The 18,936-nt window shown below is 43.5% G+C and overlaps 1 protein-coding gene across 3 annotated transcripts in view; it reads right to left on the reverse strand.

Annotated features, from left to right (window-relative positions):
- Positions 1-13,730: 13,730 nt before the first annotated feature.
- The window catches only part of LOC308509890 (urea transporter 2), a 466,037-nt gene continuing 460,831 nt past the window's right edge, over positions 13,731-18,936 (reverse strand). For all 3 annotated transcript variants that reach the window (XM_081078413.1, XM_081078412.1, XM_081078414.1), the window contains 2 exons: positions 17,469-17,518; positions 13,731-15,841 (listed from right to left, as the gene is read on the reverse strand). In XM_081078413.1, coding sequence (XP_080934539.1) covers positions 15,668-15,841; positions 17,469-17,518 — 224 coding nt within the window. In that variant the 3' untranslated portion in view covers positions 13,731-15,667. The remainder of the gene's footprint in view (positions 15,842-17,468; positions 17,519-18,936) is intronic.

The following is an 18,936-nucleotide window of genomic DNA, read 5'->3' on the forward strand; positions in this document are numbered from 1 at the left end:
GGAGCTATTCCTTGGAGCTAGTCTAGGCTGAGGTTTCAGTGACTGATAGCAGGTCTTATGAAAGCATTCTTTTTAAAAATTTTATTGGGGAATATTGGGGAACAGTGTGTTTCTCCAAGGCCCATCAGCTCCAAGTCATTGTCCTTCAATCTAGTTGTGGAGGGCGCAGCTCAGCTCCAAGTCCAGTCGCCGTTTTCAATCTTTAGTTGCAGGGGGCACAGCCCACCATCCCATGCAGGAATAGAACCGGCATCCTTGTTGTTAAGAGCTCGCGCTCTGACCAACTGAACCATCTGGCCACCCCTCTGGCAGCTCAGCTGCAGCTCGTTGTCTTCAGTCTAGTTGTGGAGGGCCCAGCTCACTGTTCCATGTGGGAATCTAGCCGGCAACACTGTTGTTCAGAGCTCGCGCTCTCACTGACTGATCCATCTGGCCACCCAGATAGCGTTTTGATAAAGAGTAAAGTAACAAGAGAGACAGAGAGATCTTGCAGGTAGTGAGGCCTGAAAAAGGAGTGGGAGTGGGAAAATCAAGACAAGGACAGGCTGTGACAGTGTTTTGGCTTCGGATGCTCTGACGGTTATTTAATCCTTTGCTGTTTCCTGAATGTGTTGTTTATTGAGCTGAAGGGCTGACAGCATCTGCACCTGCCTGCTCAGGGAAGGTGAGGGCTGGCACAATCTCTAATTCCTGAGACTCTGCACGCTGACAGCATATAGCAAGTTTGGTGCATATGGAGAGCATGCTGGGTGTAAGAATGTAAGGGAATTTAGAAGAATGAGTAATTGGGTAAGGGAAAAGCTACTTTCTCTGAAGATTTGGGATGAGGAAGAAGAGGGGCAGGAAAAATCAGGAAAAGAAGTATCAACGGGGCTGACTTCTTTCTATTTTCTGAGCAGAGGACGTTGCTGTCAAAGAGCCAGCGTAGAATTCAAGGACGGCCAGTGTTCATTCACTTACCCCTCTGGCAGCGATTGATGTGTGTTGGGGATACAGAGAAGAAGACCGTCTCTGTTCTCAAGGACCTCATTGTTCCTTTCTACCTCTGTGCATTTGCTCACATCATTCCCTCTGCCTGGACTTTCTCTCCATTCTTTCCATCTATTCCAGGGTTTCTCAGCTTTAGCACAGTTGACATTTTGGGCTGGATAACCCTTTCTTGTGGGGGACTGTCCTGTGCATTTTAGAACTTTTAGCAGCACCCTTCACTTCTACCCATGAGATACTACCCCTGAGCTGTGACATCCCCAAACGTCCCTAGACATTGCCAAACATCCCTTGGGGGGCAATGGAATCACCAGTCTATTTTTTTTATTGATAATTCACAACCTCACTCAAGCCCCACTTCCTCTGTGAAGCTTGCCTTGGCTGCTTCTGCTCATATCGGTTTCTGTTTTCTTTGGTCCCCTGTACTAATCACTGCGGCCACAGTGCGATTTACCATTCAGTGTTCTACTGCCCTCATTTGACCTCTATGAGAAGACGGTCCTGAAAATGGTCCTGGTGACGTGGACTTCGTTCAGGCACCATGGCAAACCTATTACATTCCTGAGAACAAGCTGCTTCCATTCTGCCAGGGAGACCCCAGTTTCCTCAGTTGTCAAATCAAATGTGGTGCTAGATCTGACATTTTCAACCATGTACCATAAAAGACATGGAAGATACCAATTGGGCAGGTTTTTAGGTTCCAATTCTTCTGAAAATGAAGCAGGTTTTATGTTTTGTACATTGAATTTCTGTATGATGTTGTGTTGGGAGGGTCCCATGGAGGAAAAAAATGTCAAAAATGAGTAGATTATTTTAAAGGCTTTTCTAACATTTGATAACAAAATTTTATTTGTATGAATCGTATCTCTCAGTTAGGTTTGAGTGCTTTTGATGCCTGCTACCTTGGTGATTCCCACAATGCCAACTAGCTGAGTGCTGGGCTCACAGAAGATTTGATTAACATTGGTTCTTTGTTTATGTTTTTATTCTAAAGCCAGAGATGATTTTGCTCTGAGGCTGGGTCCTGGCATTTAAAATCTCCCTACATTGGTTAAGAGTGTTTCATTTACAAATTATAGAAAACGTCATCACAAATAGTGGTCTATTTTCTTCACCTAAGAAGACAGCTAAGTCAGGGTCAGTGTCAGAGATTTTTCTGGTCCTTTCCCTCCTGCATGTCTCCACAAAATGGCTGCTCCAACCGCAGGCAACACCTTCACATTCAAGACTGGAATCAGGGCCAGCCCCACCTATCTCTTTCATCAGGGAAAAAGCTTTCCCAGGACCCTCTCACCAAACTTCTGATTATGTCTCACTGGCCAGAACTGTATCATAAGACCACTCTAAGAGGGAAGGAGATTGGGAAAGTGAAGATTTAGCTGTTCTAGGCTCTATAGCGGAAAGGACAAAGGCAAAGGAGGTGCAGGATAGATGCCATGCTTGCCAAGCAGCAGCCTCTGCCCCATCCCTATTCAACAACCTTTTTCCCAGGAGGGCAGGCAGCCAGAGGCCACACGCAGGATCCAGGACCTTGATTGACTGCTGCTTCTCCCTCAGCCATGCTGCCTGGGGTCGCACTGCCTCAGCATGGCCTGGGGGTGTGTTTCTGAAAGCGGGGACAATATTTCCGTGCTCCTGGAGGGGTGTTAATCTCTCTGTGGCTTAGGTTTTCCTTTCCTCTTGGCAGATTTTGCACTTGCCATGGAAGGCTCCCCAACAAGGAAGCAATTAAGTAAGTTAGACAATGCTGCCTGTTTTTGAAATCTCATGGGTTTAACTAGGATTAGAAGTACCGATTTGGGCATTAACCCAATAACTTCTTTGATCCTTTATGCTGACTGGAACAAGGGAAAAATCAATAAAAAGAATGTTTTCCTCCTGTTCTTACCTCTCACTGACCTCTACAACAGCACCCTCAAACTATCTATACAGCACTTTCTGATGAATTTTTCTGCTCATGTCCCTTCATTGTTCAAAGTTCTAATCCCATGTCTATCCAGAGCGCATATCCGACTTCTGCTTCTAGTAGAGGCACACTAGGTGATACTTTTTGTGACCTCTCCCTTAAGTATCCTACCCTCTCAGTGCTCTGCTTTCAGCCGTCTATAAAAGAAAGAAATTGGTTGCCCCAAATTTATACTAAAATTCATTTTAAAGAAGGTTCCTAAAGAAGGCAACATTTTAACCCAAGAGAATGCATCTCTAACCCTTTCACTGTGTTGATTTCAAGTTTTTTAAAAAAATGTGTAAAATTCCACAAAAACCAAAAAGTTGATATTTTGACTATTTTATGCATATATACTCGAACTCCACAGTAGAGGGAAAAGTTTTTTTGGGCTCGTGGGGTAAACTTGAACTCCACAGTCAGTGGATGGAAATATTCATTTGGATATGAATATTTGGACATGACTGTCCAAACATCGCAGCAGATGAGTTAATAGCAGATTCTCAGAGAAGCACTGCCTGATCTCCATTTAGGAAGATAATTTGCTCTATGTGTGGAGGCACAAAGATGGAGCAGATGCAGTCCTTATTGTCAAGCAGCTTAGTGAGACAAGCCCCACACCACAGATGGATAGTAGAACAATGCATGGTAGCTGCGACAAGGGCAGGCTTAGTACAGGAGCTTAGCAGAGTGGAGGTACTGCAATCCTAGCAGACTTTGGCAGACTTTGTGCAAGGGGAGCATGTTTCAGATGGATGAGTAGAAGAAGAGGACATTCCATGGTGTATGGAAAGCAAATGAGACGAGGGAGGAAACTGAAGGGATGTAGCGGGGGTGTGGGGACAGAGCCCCAGAGAGCAGTTTCCAGGCTCTCGGCCTCACGTGGAAAGGTGCTGCCTCAGGTAGTAGACGGCCGTCAGCTGTGACTCATTGGCCATCAGCTGTAACCAGTTAGCCATTAGCCTCTGATATAACTGCCGTAGCTGAACCAGCAAGTGAGGATTGCTGTTAGCAAGGGGTTGGTTGGCAGAGAAGTGGATGGCTGAGGGCGAATGGCGGATTGTGTGGATCCTGCTTCCTGTGTCTCCAACCCAGCCACCAGTGAGGTATGGCTCCCCTATCTATGGCTCCGTGGGTGTTCCTTTTTGGCCTCACCATGTCCTGCATTCTTGTGCAGGGAGCGGGAGCTGAGTCCCTGCATTACAGGCGGTATCAAGTAAGGCTCTTGTGGGACAGAGGGTTAGTTAGGCCTGGAAGGTGAGTGGGACAGACGGGAATTTCTGAAATTCCATCCTAAGCCTTTTATCCTGTTTGCCAGTTGTTTTTAATAGTTTTCTTCTGATATATTCTAAACATGAGCCGGTTGGAATGTAAAGGGGCAACCGCAAGCAAGACATTTTGTAGAGGTCTCATGTTTTATCTCAGAAATTCATGTGATTTTTTTGTGTTCCACTCAACAATGTTTCCATGTTTATTTTTAATATAAAAATCCCCTTTAAATGACTTCTCCTTGAGTAAAAGGGAAGGACCTGGTGTGTTATCCTTCAGTTTTCCTTCCTCCAGGCATATCTCCTCCCCCTGCTGCCCCTGGTGTGAGACATGGGGGTCTTGGGGTTTGAGAGTGCGTAGACTGGAATGAAAGCAATGCTCATAGCAACATGACGCGGGGGTGTGGAGGGGACTAGGTAGCAGTTGCTGGAGGAGAGGGCCCGAGAGCCTGAGATGAAGGCTCATTGGAAGTGATGAGAACAGACCCCCTCAACATCTGCAGACCCAAGTTCAAATCCAGATGCTGTCACTTAGTGCCTGTGTGAACTGGTAAAGTTATAACCTTTCTCAACCTCGGGCTCTTTGCCATCAGGACAATGAAACTCTCTAATGGTCCCTATTTTAGAGGGTTGGTGGGTTTGATTAAAGGAGATAAAGTACATAAATTGTCTACAGTTCCTCGCAGCACAGAGATTTAGGGAGCATGAGTCTTCCTTCCCAGTCCTTTTTTCCTTCTTTCTTTCCACTCCTCCCTGCCTCTCACTTCTAGGATTATGGAGTGGGAGTATAGGGAGACAGGAAGGGCTGTGTCTCCTCTTCCAAACCCCAGCAACTATTCCCCCTGTACTTCTAATGGTCATTTAGCTCAAGTTCCAGTTTTCTCATCTCTAGAAAGGGAAAACTTTCTCATGAGGTTATTATTAGGTTGGTGCACAAGTCATTGCGGTTTTTGCAATTTTTTTTTTTGACCTTTAAAACTGCAATGACTTTTGTACCAACCTAATATAAGGTTCAAATGAGATCACGTATGAGGACTCAAAAAAAGCTAAGACATTTCAATTATCCCCAGTATTTCCCATCTTTAAAATAATCACCTCCCATCTCCATCCAGCTCTGGTTGCTGCCCTCTTTTTTTAAAAATTAATTAATTGATTTAACTCTTTATAAAGTAGCAAAGGTTCTCCAACTCACCGCCTCCACTTCCTACCTCCCATTCTCTCCTAAATCCAAGACTCTCCAGCTTTTCTCCCACCACACCAACAATATCAGGGATCTCCTTGTTGTGAAATCTCATAGGCAACTTTCGGAAGCACTAACCACTTTGAGCATTCCTTTCTTCTCGAAATTCATTCTTCCTTTGCGTTCTGTGGTACCCACTCTCTTGGTTTTCCTCCCATCTCTCTGATTACTTCATCTCAGACTTTTTATTTTATTGCTGTTTAGAGGCTGCTTTTCTCCAGGATCCCCTGTTGATCTTCTCTTTTCGTATGCTCTCCTGGATCATTTTATTGACTTGTAGTCATATTTTATTTTAATTGGTTCCATTTTCTATTTTTCTTTCGAAATACAAACTATTGAAAATAACCCTCAATAGAATTGATGTGGTTGGCAAGGACATACAAACAGAATGAGAAAGTATTGTGAAGAGCCATGATTTAAGAGATTTCAACTCAAATGTCCGAGGTTGGTTGATTAGTTGGGGGGTTCTTAGGTGAAAGAGACCTCTATACTTTCTATACTAGCTTAGAAAGAAGGATGAGGAAGCTAACAATATTGACAGGTGAAGAAGACACACAGGAATCAGGAAATTTATGGGGACCACAGGTACTGGAACCAGAGACTCAGCCTTTTAGAACAGTCTGTCTTTCCCAATTGCCTCGCGCTGTCTTATTCTGGATGGTCTTTCCCTACACAGTGGAGAACAGGGCCACTGACAGCCTTGGACTCACAGTTTCTTGTGTCACCAAGAAAGAAAGGAGCTCTTTCCCACCAGCTCCAGCAAGACAACTTGAGATTGGCAGTTGCTGTCACGTGAACTTCCTGAATCAATTACTGTGGTAAAGTACAGTGGTTGTTCTAACCTGGCTCACGGGCCTCCCTCTGCAGTCAGATGTTCAAGGACTGTGAGGGGTGGGAGGTGGGCACAGACTAGACAGAGGGTGAGGGGTGGGAGGTGGGCACAGACTGGACAAAGAAAACAGTCACTTTGCTGCCCAGCTCACACACCCTCTCCCACATACACAACTATATACACAATTTCAAAAATGTCCCTGTTTAAGATAAAACCACATAGCTCATAACTCCATCTGCTTGGGAGATAAGCAGAAGTCTATCACATGCCCCTCCGCCTTAGGGCTTGTTGTGCTCCTGATAACCTTGAAAGGGATAATTGTGCCACCCCAACACACCTAATGTATTACCATTGTTGGGGAAGGTCAGGATAACAACAAAAATTGCTATTTAAAAAAGAGGAAAGGGAACAGGAGATGACAGCTACTAGCCCAAAGGATGGCGTATCCTGCTGGTCAGGAACAGTGAGTAAGCAGGCAGACGTGTTTGTCGATTCACTGTTCGTCCGTGGGTGAGTCCACTGTCAGCCACTGTGGCGTCCCTGTGCTCTGCTTGCTGGAGCCTCACCTGAGGGCCACTGGGCAGGATTTTGCTGTCGGGGCTGGGCCTTGAGGTCCACTCCTTCCTGGCATGGGCTCTGGGGCCTGGGTTTACCTTGGAGTTGACAATCAGAAGCTCGTGCTCGTCCAGCCTAAAGCGTCTTTGGCAATAAAACTTAATAAAACTCTCACTGATTACATTTAGGGGAGCTTTATTGCTCAGTAAGCCATGATGTTTAAATCTGGACTCTAGACTTGCAGTTCTATCTCTTAGCTCATGTCCCCAGATCTCAGCTTAATGGCTTTTTCTGGCCTTCGTCTTACATCCAGGGACCAGAGCTGATTTACTTCCTGTCAGGCCCTCCTTTAACATTTAGGGGGCGGAGGCAAGAGCACAAAGAGGTCCCTGGTCCGCCCTCCTCTTTTTCTTCCCACTTGGCTCTGTCCTGCATAGTGGGGCCTCATATACACATATGGACAACTCATGGCACATTCAGTGGGTGAAGCTTTGTTCACCCTCACCGCCATCAGCCATCTCTCAGCAGCACCATGGAGTGTAACCTGAAGCACAGTATTCACTGGGAGCAATGATTCAGGGTCCTCCCTTAGAAAGCAGGCTCTGGGACATTTGGGCAGGGCATTCTGGGATCTTGGGTTTTCAAAGCATTGTTTAGAATGGGGGTCCCAGGCTTTAGGTGGGCATTACCTCTGGGCCCCAGGGCTCCTTATCCCATGTGGAAGGCATGGCCACAGGGAGGTCAGATTAGGACGTTTTAAAGCATGGGGGCACAGGACAAGGTCCTTCTTGCCTGGGTTAAAAGCCAGTACTGCCTCCATCCTGGGCTGTTCCCCAGTAAGTGACACAGAATCATGACCAGGAATTGCTAACCTTTTTTGGCAAGGAGTGAATTTATAATAGAATATGTCTAGGAAAGGCCTGGGGATCAGACTTTCCCATTTCTCTTCATCTTCCCAGGTAGCTGCTGCTTAGTCAGGACATTAATTTTAATGCAGGGACAAAACTCATTTGAGGAAGCGACCCCTGAGGGACCGTGATGGGTCAGGTTAGGGGAAAGTGACAAGAAACTGCTGAAAGCAGCAAATCCTTTTTCCCTCATCCTGCCTCTCAGCTTCCGCTTGCCCACCCTGTTAACAGAAGTCAACAAGCAAAGGAGAAACGTGGGTTGTAGAGTCTCAGCCCAGCATCGTGGAGCAGAGTAAAGTACATTTGGAGCCGAGAGACAATAGCTTCACTGCACAGGCAGAGTGCACAGTTATTCAACCCCCAGGTGTCTGTTGCCTTTGCCACAGGCAGAAAGAGAATCTCAACATACATCCTGCTTTAATGTAAGCAAAAAATTTAGCCATAGTATTCCAATATTCTGACATTTTCCTGTTAAGTCTACTAACACTTTAGCCATGGGATACATGGGTTGGAGTACAATGTACAGCAGTTAACAGTGAATATTTTAACCCTATGTAGCAAGGACTATCAGATTCCTAGCCCGGCAAGGTAGGGGTCCTCCCTTAGCTCCCACCTCATCTTGGTTCAGCCTATTCTATGTATGTCACTTGCAATATTCTGTATCAGTTTTGATTATTGGTTGCAACAGAAAGATTCCGGCTCATTTAAATACCAGTTGAGTTTATTGGAAAGATATGGGGGTAGTTCACTACATGAAAGTAATATGGGGTGGAGTGGTGGAAGAAGCCAGGAAGGCTTTGAGTGTTTCATGGCCTTCCTCCAGATCACTGTTGTCAGACCCAGCTCCAGTTTCCTTCTATCCTGGGATGTCTGCTCAGATTTCAAATTCCTGCAGGGCAGAATCTGATTGGCTCAGTGTGGTTATTCCTTGGGCCAATCTCTGTGGCCAGGGAATTGGAGTACTGTGATTGGCCACTTGACTCTGCTGTGCCTGGGAGTAGCTATTGAGGCTGGTAGCCCCAAGAGAACCCGGTGGATGGGGAAGAGGCAGATCCCTTAAGGAAAGTGATGTGCTGTTACCAGAAGAAGGTGGGAAGTATGTTGGAAAGATAAAACAAAAAACAAGTGGCCATTTGGCAGGCAAGCTGGATTGAAAGGTTATGGAAAGAGGAAGTAACCACATTCTAAATGAAGGAGGGAAGCTGCTACTTAACCCACAGAGACCCACAGACTGCCCTGTTGGCACAGGCACATACCTGATTGGACCCTTTGGTTCATGTCTCCTGGATTCTCTCTCCACTGTGATGTGCTCAGCAGGAAATGTGTTTTAATCAAGCATTGTGCTTGGTTTCCTCTTGTATGTCCTTCCTCCTCCTCTTTCCTGCCCTTTGCATGACCACTGCCCTAGTTCTGGATGACTGCCTTCTTTGGATTTGCCCATAAAAAGTAATCTTTCTAGAATCCCTTTCCTATGGGATTTGCTCTTGCCAACTGTCAGATGGGAAGAGACCAGGTAAACTAGTTCCACCAGGATTTTAATATCTGAGATCTTAATGAGTTGCTGCTGTCATTGCATAATGTCCTTGTACTGGGAATTCAAAGGAGAAATTGTAGGTTCTATGGGGGCTTCTGGTGAAGGAATCTCAGGGCCTTGGTACCTCTCAGGTTATGCAGGTGTCATTGGTCTGACCTGATCCAGGCGTGACTGGGCCAATCCTCAATCCAAGTGCATGCAAACCCCTTATACACATAACAATGTGTCCTGGGTCCTGAGACCCTACCTTGCAATCTGGAAAGAAATAATGCTTTGCATTAAATTACAACCAGCTTTAGGCATGCAAAGTGTGTCTGCATTGGATCGTTTGACCAAAAGTGTACCAGGGGGACATTCTAAAACTTTAACAATTGGTCTGGCAAGGGTGCTGACCAAGCAGGTCCAGGATGCTGAGGAAGGGGCTCCTCAGGCTCGCAGGGGCCTGAGTCTTGGAGCCTTTGAGGGCCCTGTGATGGGCCGTGATGGACAGGGCTGCAGTTGACAGGAGACTGTTCATGAGGAATGTGAAAGTCAGAGGTGGGACAAATGGGACAGCTATGGACACTGCAGGAGTTCCCCAGGAGAAGCATGTACCTCTCTGTTGGATCGGCTACTCCTGTGGTCTGCCTGTGTGTGCTCTTGTCCCAAGACATGCTTGGTCGTGGGTCACTGACTCATGTCCTAGCTGCCATTGTTTCTTGTAGTCTGAGGAACTTAACTTTAGCCAGGTTTCCTGGCACTGTGCCAGCTTTCGTCTGTGCTTCAGTTCACCTCTTTCAAGTCCTTGCATGTCACCGTGATATAATTCAAAACCTTTATGGGCTAGCATCCAATGGACCCAACCCAAACAGGAAACTGGCTTTCTCGTTGTTTATTTGGAACCATGAAGCAGAAAGTGTTGGACACTTGTTTTTACTGCTTCACTGAGCTGGAACTAAATTGAAACTCAACTATTTTCACTGGGGCCTTCCAACATGGAATGATTCAGAGGCTTTAAGTATTAGATCAAGAGGACTAATTAGAACATGAATTGACCCTGAGCTTTCCTTGCTCTGATCATTATCACTGGCTATCTCACCCTTTGCTCAGAATCTTGTTAGTCAGAGGCTACAAAACCTTGTATGAGGCTGGGGTATTCTAAAGCACTCTGGGAATAGTCCAGCAAGTACTCCACAAAGTATTTCTGTGTAAAAGTTCTTGGTCTAGGTCTCTGTCCCAGCCTTCTTTGTGAATCTCACAATAGACAGTCTTGTCTGTCACTACGTGGTTCTGTCCATTGTGGCCTGGACACATAAGGACTGTATAGTGGTGCTATATACCACTGTGCAAACGTGTTGGCTGCTTGTTCAATAGCCCTTTATCCTGCTTTTGCTACAATATGGCAAAGTCACCTGCTACAATAGAGGCTGACAATACCAGATGCATGCTTTCCTAGACTACTTTGCAGCCAGGAAGAGCCATGTGACCCAGTTCTGCTGAAAAGACATAAATGAAAGTATTCTGGGCGATGAGTTTCTTAGAAGGAAGAAGTCACTGGAATACTCTTCCTTCAGTCTTATCGCCTGGCTACCTCTTACTCATGCTCATCACCACATTACCCCATTTACTCCTTTACTTGTCAGTTCACCTCATCAAGTTTCGGTGAGAGCAAGGTTCATGACTTCTGGTTCACTATTGCAGTCCCAGTTCCGTCATGTAATAAATACTTATTCAACAAATATTTGGCTAATTAATGAATGCATGGGGACTACCAAGGAGGTAGAATCTCTAGAATGGGACTATTGCCTAGAGGTGAGAGAATGAAGTCAATGATAGCACACTATTTCTGGCTTATGTGGTTGGTTAGAGGGTGCGACCTTTCCTCATGAGTCAACATGAGAGGGACAACATAATAATTGAAGATGAAATTAGTCCTGGATGTGTTAAAATTGAGGAGGTGCTTTTTGAATAGTTCCTGTAGACAGTTGAACATAGGGTGTGGATTGAAGCTTGAGAAAAATGGAATTGGCCAGGGAGAATGTATAACATGAGAAGTGACTCTTCAGTGCTCCCATTCATTGAGTAGCATCACCCACCTTATTGCCCAATCTAGAAATCAGGAAATCATCCTTCATACCTCCCTCTCCCTCACTTCCTACATCCATCCATCACCAAGGACTGAGGATTCCACTTCCTGTCTCTCACACCCATAAACTTCCCTCTAATCTCCTTGCCACCCCTGGAGTCCATGCCAACCACCTCTTTCCCACAGTACGGCAATGGACTTCTAATTAGTCTCTCAAGTCCACACCAATGATCATCCACTCACCGTACTCCAGCTACATCAATCTTCTCTTGCTCCTTGAAAGCACCAATCTCCTTCTTGTCTTAAGGCCTTTATCCACGAGGTTCCCTCCACCAAGAACACGGCCTCCTCCATCTGCCCATCTCTGGTCTATTATTTAGGTCTCAGCCTAAATGTCAGGTTCTTGTGGAGGCTTTTTTTGACTACTCCCCATCTCACCCACTTTTGTAGCCTCAGAAATTTAACTTTTATTTGGAAAATCATGGGTGATTGGGCTTTTAGTGACAAATAAAACTTTAAAAGACTTATGTATCAAATTAAAATATTAATTAAAATGAAAAATGTAACTATCGAGGATCAGAAACTCATGAGTATCGACAAGTACATTTTTTCCCCATAGAAGGCAAATCTACACTGAAAGCTGTATAGCTTGTGAGTACAGGACCAGACAAGGGGCATGAGCTGCTTGATCTAAATGATTAAATTTACTAAACTATGATACCCCAGCACGCCCGTTTCCACCACAGAGATCTCCCCTGACACCTGTTCCTAGGCCACCACCCCAGTGCTGAACACCCCCCACCAATGTTTGCTTCCAAATCCTAAGCTTCAGTGGTTAATTTGCTACCACATCAGACCTAACACTTGCTTCAGGTACGAGTATGTCAACATCGACGTGGTTAATACTTAATAAGGTTAAGGTCAGACCTGGGAACAATCTTTTCTTTTGCACGGATCTGCTTTGATCTATTGTATGTATTTTATAGTTCAATTTTAAGAGCTATGAAAGCAGACTCTTATAGGACTTATATTCACTTCTTTGAAAATCTATTATTTACTGTATTTGTTTAGATTCCTTCAGGATCTGCATTGCTGATTGTTGGAGCAAATACAACTCTGTAGCCTGGAAGCTACAAACGTTCTGATGGTCTGTGGGGTTGTCAGTGCAGGTCCAAGAAGGACCTTTAACTCTAAAGATTTTGGAATCTTTTGGAAGGAAGTTGTTAGATAAGGGGGAAGGCTGAAACATTCATGTGCACAAAACCTAGTTCTATTCTTAACCACCACAAAAATATTTTTGCAAGATTGTCTGTAAGAAGCCCCCTTAGAAATTCTTCATCTTTCATGGAACTTAACCTTCTATCTCAATGTATTCATACTAATCAGGGCTCATGGGAAACAAGCAAATTGGCACCTGTAACTCCTAGAGGTATCCAGTGTCTGGAGTCTTTAGCAGAAGAGCGTCAAAACATTCTCTGTTTTCTGCCTCAGACCAAAGGGGACCTTTAATGATGAGATCATTCTTGTAAATTTATTATCTTGAAACAATAGGTAGGAGAGGCTTTGTTTTGACAGAGGGCACTACAATGGGATCAATCCATTGGGGCCTCCTTTTGTTTCCGGTTTGGTCTGCTTTTGAAACTTGGAGTAAATTTCCATTCTTACCATGTTTTCTTTCAAGTACTCTAACCATGGATAAAAGGAAGTGAAAGAGAAGTGTTTGGGTGGCAGAGACAAGCACCAACCATGTGGCTTGTCCTAGAGAGCTGACCCCTGAGGCGTGCCATGGCCCAGTGTCAACGCTGATGGAGTGCCCAGGACCTGTCTGGAAATGCATAGAATCTGACTTTCAGCATATTCATCTCTAGTGTTAGGAGCATGCCCTTAACATCTGTAACTGTCCTCAGTAATCTATTTTCATACCTGAGTAAGGAGAACAATGATAGTTGAGAGGTTTTCCCAGGGGATGGACCCATAAATCTGAAATTGAACAGGCTTTGCTCAAATACATCTGGTACTATTACCATGCGTAAGAAAGGAATAGGAGTCTACGGTGTTTCCTCGAAAATAAGACTAGCCCGACCATCAGCTCTAATGCGTCTTTTGGAGCAAAAATTAATATAAGACCCAGTCTTAAGACTGGGTATAATATAATATAATATAATATAATAATAATAATATAATAATATAATAAATATAACACAATATAATAATATAATACCAGGTCTTATATTAATTTTTGCTCCAAAAGACGCATTGCAACTGATTGTCTAGCTAAGTCTTACTTTCGGGGAAACATGGTAGCACCTCAAGATACAAGCAATACATACTCATACATGTGATTATTAATATACATGATAGCCATAAAAGACATATATGACTTCTAAACAAAATTTACACAAAACTCTGTTGTGAGAATAATTTATTTGTATTCTTACATAGAAATGTGTTATAGAGACAATAGAAAAAAATATTAAGTGCTCCCTAAGAAAACTTATAAAATACTCAATTTTAGGACAATGTTTAGTAACAAAAAATAGCTTGAGAAAATTAAAACCATTTAAATTAAACAATGTACAAAGCTTTAAAATGTTCCTATTTACAAGTCTGTCTGAGCACAGGGGAGAAGGTATATAATTAGCACATTACACAGAACTTCATTCTGAAGAACAACTTGGAGACATTTCAGAGGCCTCTGGTTCACCCAACCACCGCCCAGGTTCTTCATGCCTGGTTATCTTTGGTTATGCTTGCTTTTTAGTTTTCCCCCCAAATCTTATTTCACAAATTGTCTAACAAGGGAGATTTCAGTTCAAACACTGAAGATTTAGTTTTTCCACAGGAATATACACATGCCTCTATGACAGCTGCAAGTTCTTGGTTTCAAAAGGCTTTGGTCATAGGGTTTTAAAATTGGAACAATGTTTATTTTCCTGAGAAAAGGAAGAAGTGAGCTTCTTCCTAAAATATTTGTAAGTTTACTTCCCTTTTTAAGTTTATTCACTCAGTAAACTGTATATTCTGCACTGAACCCTGCAAACCCAAAGAGGAAAAAAACCTTTAGGATTCCACAGTTTTACTTTCTGCATCCTCCAGAATATTGAATCGATACATACTGAGGTGGAAGGTGATGGGCAGAATTTTCCACTGGCATCTTCAGCACATTTGGTTATAGAATCCTTATAGAACTGATAAATTTAAATTAAGCATAAAAGAAAATCCTTTATCTATATTATTTTTTGGTGGTTCAAATACCATTGGTTTCTGACTGAGAATATTGTGCATGTTCAAAAAATAATGATTTTTTTAAAGTTAGCAATTCAAAAACTTCTAAACACCCAGAAGCAATCTGACCTTAACTTTTAGTCTTTATAACATATAAGACATCATCAAATGAATTGAAAAGGTGACTTTCAAAGGCCCTGGGATGTTGACTTAACTCTATGCATTTGTAGCATATACAAAATCAATTTAGGGATTAAAGTAAAAATAGCTGTGCTGAGTATTTTTTAAAAACGTAAATTTTCTTTAATATCTAGGACCTGGTTAAGCCAGGAACTCCTCTTATTTTATCACATTGAAGACAAATCCATTTCCATAAGAACAAGATAATAACCTCTACCTGAAAAATCCTTTGTAATCTCCAAGAGCAGTGACAATACAGAATAACTTGGACTGACAAAAATCCTTTCTCCTAATGCATCTCTGACAGCCTGAAAAAATCCAGCTATCTCCTGTAAGTGAATGTCACCCACACGATGACAGCATTGAGGCCATCCTGCTGAGGGGACAGGAACAAGCTCAGCGATCAGCCTGCACCCCTGCAGTGTTGATCACAGCTGTGACGTGTGACTTGCATTGATGTTCACGGGCCAAACTGCTTATCTAAGAATTCTGGGTTGACTTCGATTTGGTGACTGTGAATTCCATTCCCTTAAGTCTTTGTTGATTTATAGAGCTTAATTTTTAATACTGTTAACGTCATTGAACCAACCAAATGCCCAAAATATCAATACATACCAATAATTAGCTCCACTCTCACTTCCTCTTTCTGCTGGAGCATTTTGGCTTTATAAATATATTACAGTTCCATTGCCCCATGAGGGGTTACAATTCCATAGCCAGAGCACATCTTCTGGATGTGTCTGTCTCATGTTGAGGGATATTCCTGAAGTTTAAAAGAAAACTACAAAATGAGCATAAGAACACATTGCTGATGAGGCAGTAGAAAAGTGGTTACTAGTGAAAAACAACAGTGTGCCAAGACCTTGGAAATTAAGCGGGGCAGGTAGTCAAGAATGACTTGTGACCATGGCTGTGGTGGGGGCTGCTCTCACAGAGGGCTTTCAACCATCCTTTTCCTGGCTTGTAGGTAGAAGATGCGGTTTTCTTCAGGATAAGTGACTTTACTGAGGGGCATTCTGTAGATGTTGGGGTTTTTCGTGGTCACCAAGAGGAAGAGTAGTGTGGCCAAACAGAAGGGCCAGGTACCAGCTGGCAATCCAACCTGAGGAAGAGACAAGCCACACTCACTTTTGAGATCCTGTCGGAAAGCTAATCTGCACAGAGAATTACCCTTCACTCTATTCTCATTCTGCCCAGGGGGATGAACCACTGGGGCCATTGCTCTGGACTCTGCTTATGCCCACAGAGACTGAGGCTAAGATCTTAGGCCATCTAGCAACTGAAATGTCATCATCCTTTCTTCAGGGTGGCCAGTTTTGTTTCTATCGTATGTATGGTTCCCTTCCCCTCACTCGTACAACAGATGTGCAAAGATGATACTTGGCACACAGAGATGATACTTAGCAAACTACCAATGGCTCTTGACCACTCATCATACTCGAAAGGCCTTCTTTGATTAGTTCAGCCCACGGTGACCTCACCCTACTTGACTTCTACCCACACTAGTATTAGACTTCACCTGCTTTACTTTATCTCACTCTGTTTCCCAAATAGACTCTAAGCTCCTTGTGGGTAAGTCTTTCTTCTGTGCTATCTCTGGAAACTCGTAACTCTGAGCATACACTATACACGTGGTAAGGTCTGGCTCTATGTATGGACACCCCGAGTGTGATGGTACCCAAACTTGACCGTATGTCAGACTCATCTGATGGGAGGGTTAAAAAACACAGATGCCCACATTCCATTCCAGATCCACTGTATCAGAAATGCCAAAGAACGGGGCCCAAGGATCTGTGTTCTTCAAGGTCTCCCCAGCTGACTCTGTTGTGTAGCCTGCCCAATTCTGGTCCATGGACTGATGTCTGTGAATCTTTGTTGGGATGCAAAAGGCCCCACAATGCTCTAATGTACTCCCTGTCATGCCTGTAATGTCACATTGACTTTCCACCAGAAAGCTATTGTCCCAGAGGACACTCCAAGATAAACTTTCTAGGTTGCTGTGGAGAGGGCTAAGTACTATCTTGACCCATTAGTAGCCATGACCACGTCAACATGGATTGAGCTATCAGAAACTGGCCCTACATCATTTGAAATGGTGGGTGCAGAAGAGAGAAAAACATTCGGGGCACCGGGAGGTAGGGATCCTGGAACAGTCAGAGGATGATGGGCTCCTCAGGGGGGTAGGAAAAAGAAGGTCAAAGGGCAGGACAATCCTGAAAAGGAAAGAGAGAATGACAGGAGGTACTTAATGGGTAATGAGTTTGTCTATTAAATAAGTCAGCCAGGACATGGGTCTGAATAAGTTGTACTGATGACTGATGGGAGATTTAAATAAAGAGAAGGGATATGAAAAACTATTGATTTAATTTAAAAAAATCTGAGTCTTTAGCCAGTTATCCTTTTCTTCCCTTTCCTGCTTTCTCAACTACTACACAGTCCTGGCTTTCTGTTCAAGTAAAAGATATCCTAAAGTCAACTTCTTGGCATTCAGATTTAGAGTATGAACTTGATAATATGTTATACAACCTAAGTTGGTGATTGTAGTTTGGAATAAAGTTTACTGTGATGCCGGAAGGTGAGTGAGGACAGCAGGTGCAGGAGAAGGGCAAGTGGTGGTTGTCACAGTCACGGATCCTGCCATGGGACACCACCCGTGTGGACTTCAGTTTCCATATCATTGAAAACTGATCAATCATGCTGATGACAAAGCAAGATCACAGCAAACTCACCACAGCCATCAGGTGTGCCATGCTGCCTCCAAGGTAGGCAGTGAACAGGGCTACAAAAAAAGAAGAAAGAACAATGCTTGGTAGGTGTCATTTCATTACAGGAAATGAAATGTATAAATCCCCTGGAATGCAAACTTCCGCATTTTGTCAGCTAGCCCAGCACCCTAGTTACAAGTATGAGCTTAGAGTCAGCATCTCTGGGTTTGAATCCAGACTCCACCACTTAGGATCTTGGTGGCCTCTGTTCTAAGCCTCCATTTCCTCGCTTGTACAAAGGAGGTAATAGGGTTACTTCTCTCATGAGCTGGTGTGAGCATAAAAGGAGACAATGCTTGGGCTTAGCACACAGTAAGGACTCAAGGAAGGTGGCTCTTCTGCAGTTACTGTCTTGTTGCTATTGCTGATACTTACGGAGAAGGTCTTCCATGGCTAATAAAGTTCTCTATTATTTTATCCAAACGTAGTTGAATTAAAAGGAAACTTACGAATGTTTCTTGAGATAGCATGGTTTCTATACAATTTCACTGCATCTGGGATTCTTATATAAACGTTAGAATTCAGTTACAAAACAATCATGGTATTAAAAGATAAGAAGGTAGTTACTCAGATATCAGCAGAAACTGAATACTAACTTAGGATTCCTCCCCGAATAACATTTTTCCAAATACCATTAATACTGGCATACAGGTCGTCAACGAATAAACATGCTACTTTAAAATTTACTTTGAGTGAGCATGAATCTTAGAATAGGTAATTGGAGTGTATGTGTGACTTCCAATGTAAAACAACAAAAACAAAGATCTTAAGTAGGGGCTCACTAATTCCTCAGTTGTGGTTGCAGAGGGGACTCCAGGAGACAGCCTGAAGAATGACCTTCACATGGCACTTGGGCCACCAGCACTCACTGTTAGGCTTACTCACTATCTAGTCCTTCTGTGCGGTGAGAAATCTTATTGGCTACCTTGGGGGGCGGGGCAGGAAATGGTGGGGAGGACTCTGTGATCCCTCATTCCCATCCTTTTGTCAATATTTTGTCTTTCTATCTTGGTATATTTTTCTTTAACAGGAGACCTAATTCTTTCACATCTCCATTGTCTCATACTAGTGGGAAAAGCTTGTTTTTGGAAACTGGGCTTCAAATTCCAGCTCTGCCATTTTGTTTGTTGTACAGAAAATCACTGAACTTCTCAGAATCTAGCTTCATTATCTATAAAAGGGCAACTTGGAGACATACTTTACAGGGAGGTGATGCATCTCAAATGAAATCATGTATTTCCACAAACAATAGCTGTAAACTCACCCCTGTCACCATGGGATTAAGATATACAGCTCTGAGCAGAAGCGTGTTACAGCTTGCAGGGGAAGGGTTTCTGTGCTTGGTTTCGATAATTTCATTATTTTTTCCCTCTATTTCTTCCATTCATTCATTCATTCACTCATTTTCTCATTCATTCAACAAATATTCACA

This window comes from Rhinolophus hipposideros, assembly GCF_964194185.1.
Source record: "Rhinolophus hipposideros genome assembly, chromosome: 17".
NCBI classification, from domain to species: domain Eukaryota; kingdom Metazoa; phylum Chordata; class Mammalia; order Chiroptera; family Rhinolophidae; genus Rhinolophus; species Rhinolophus hipposideros.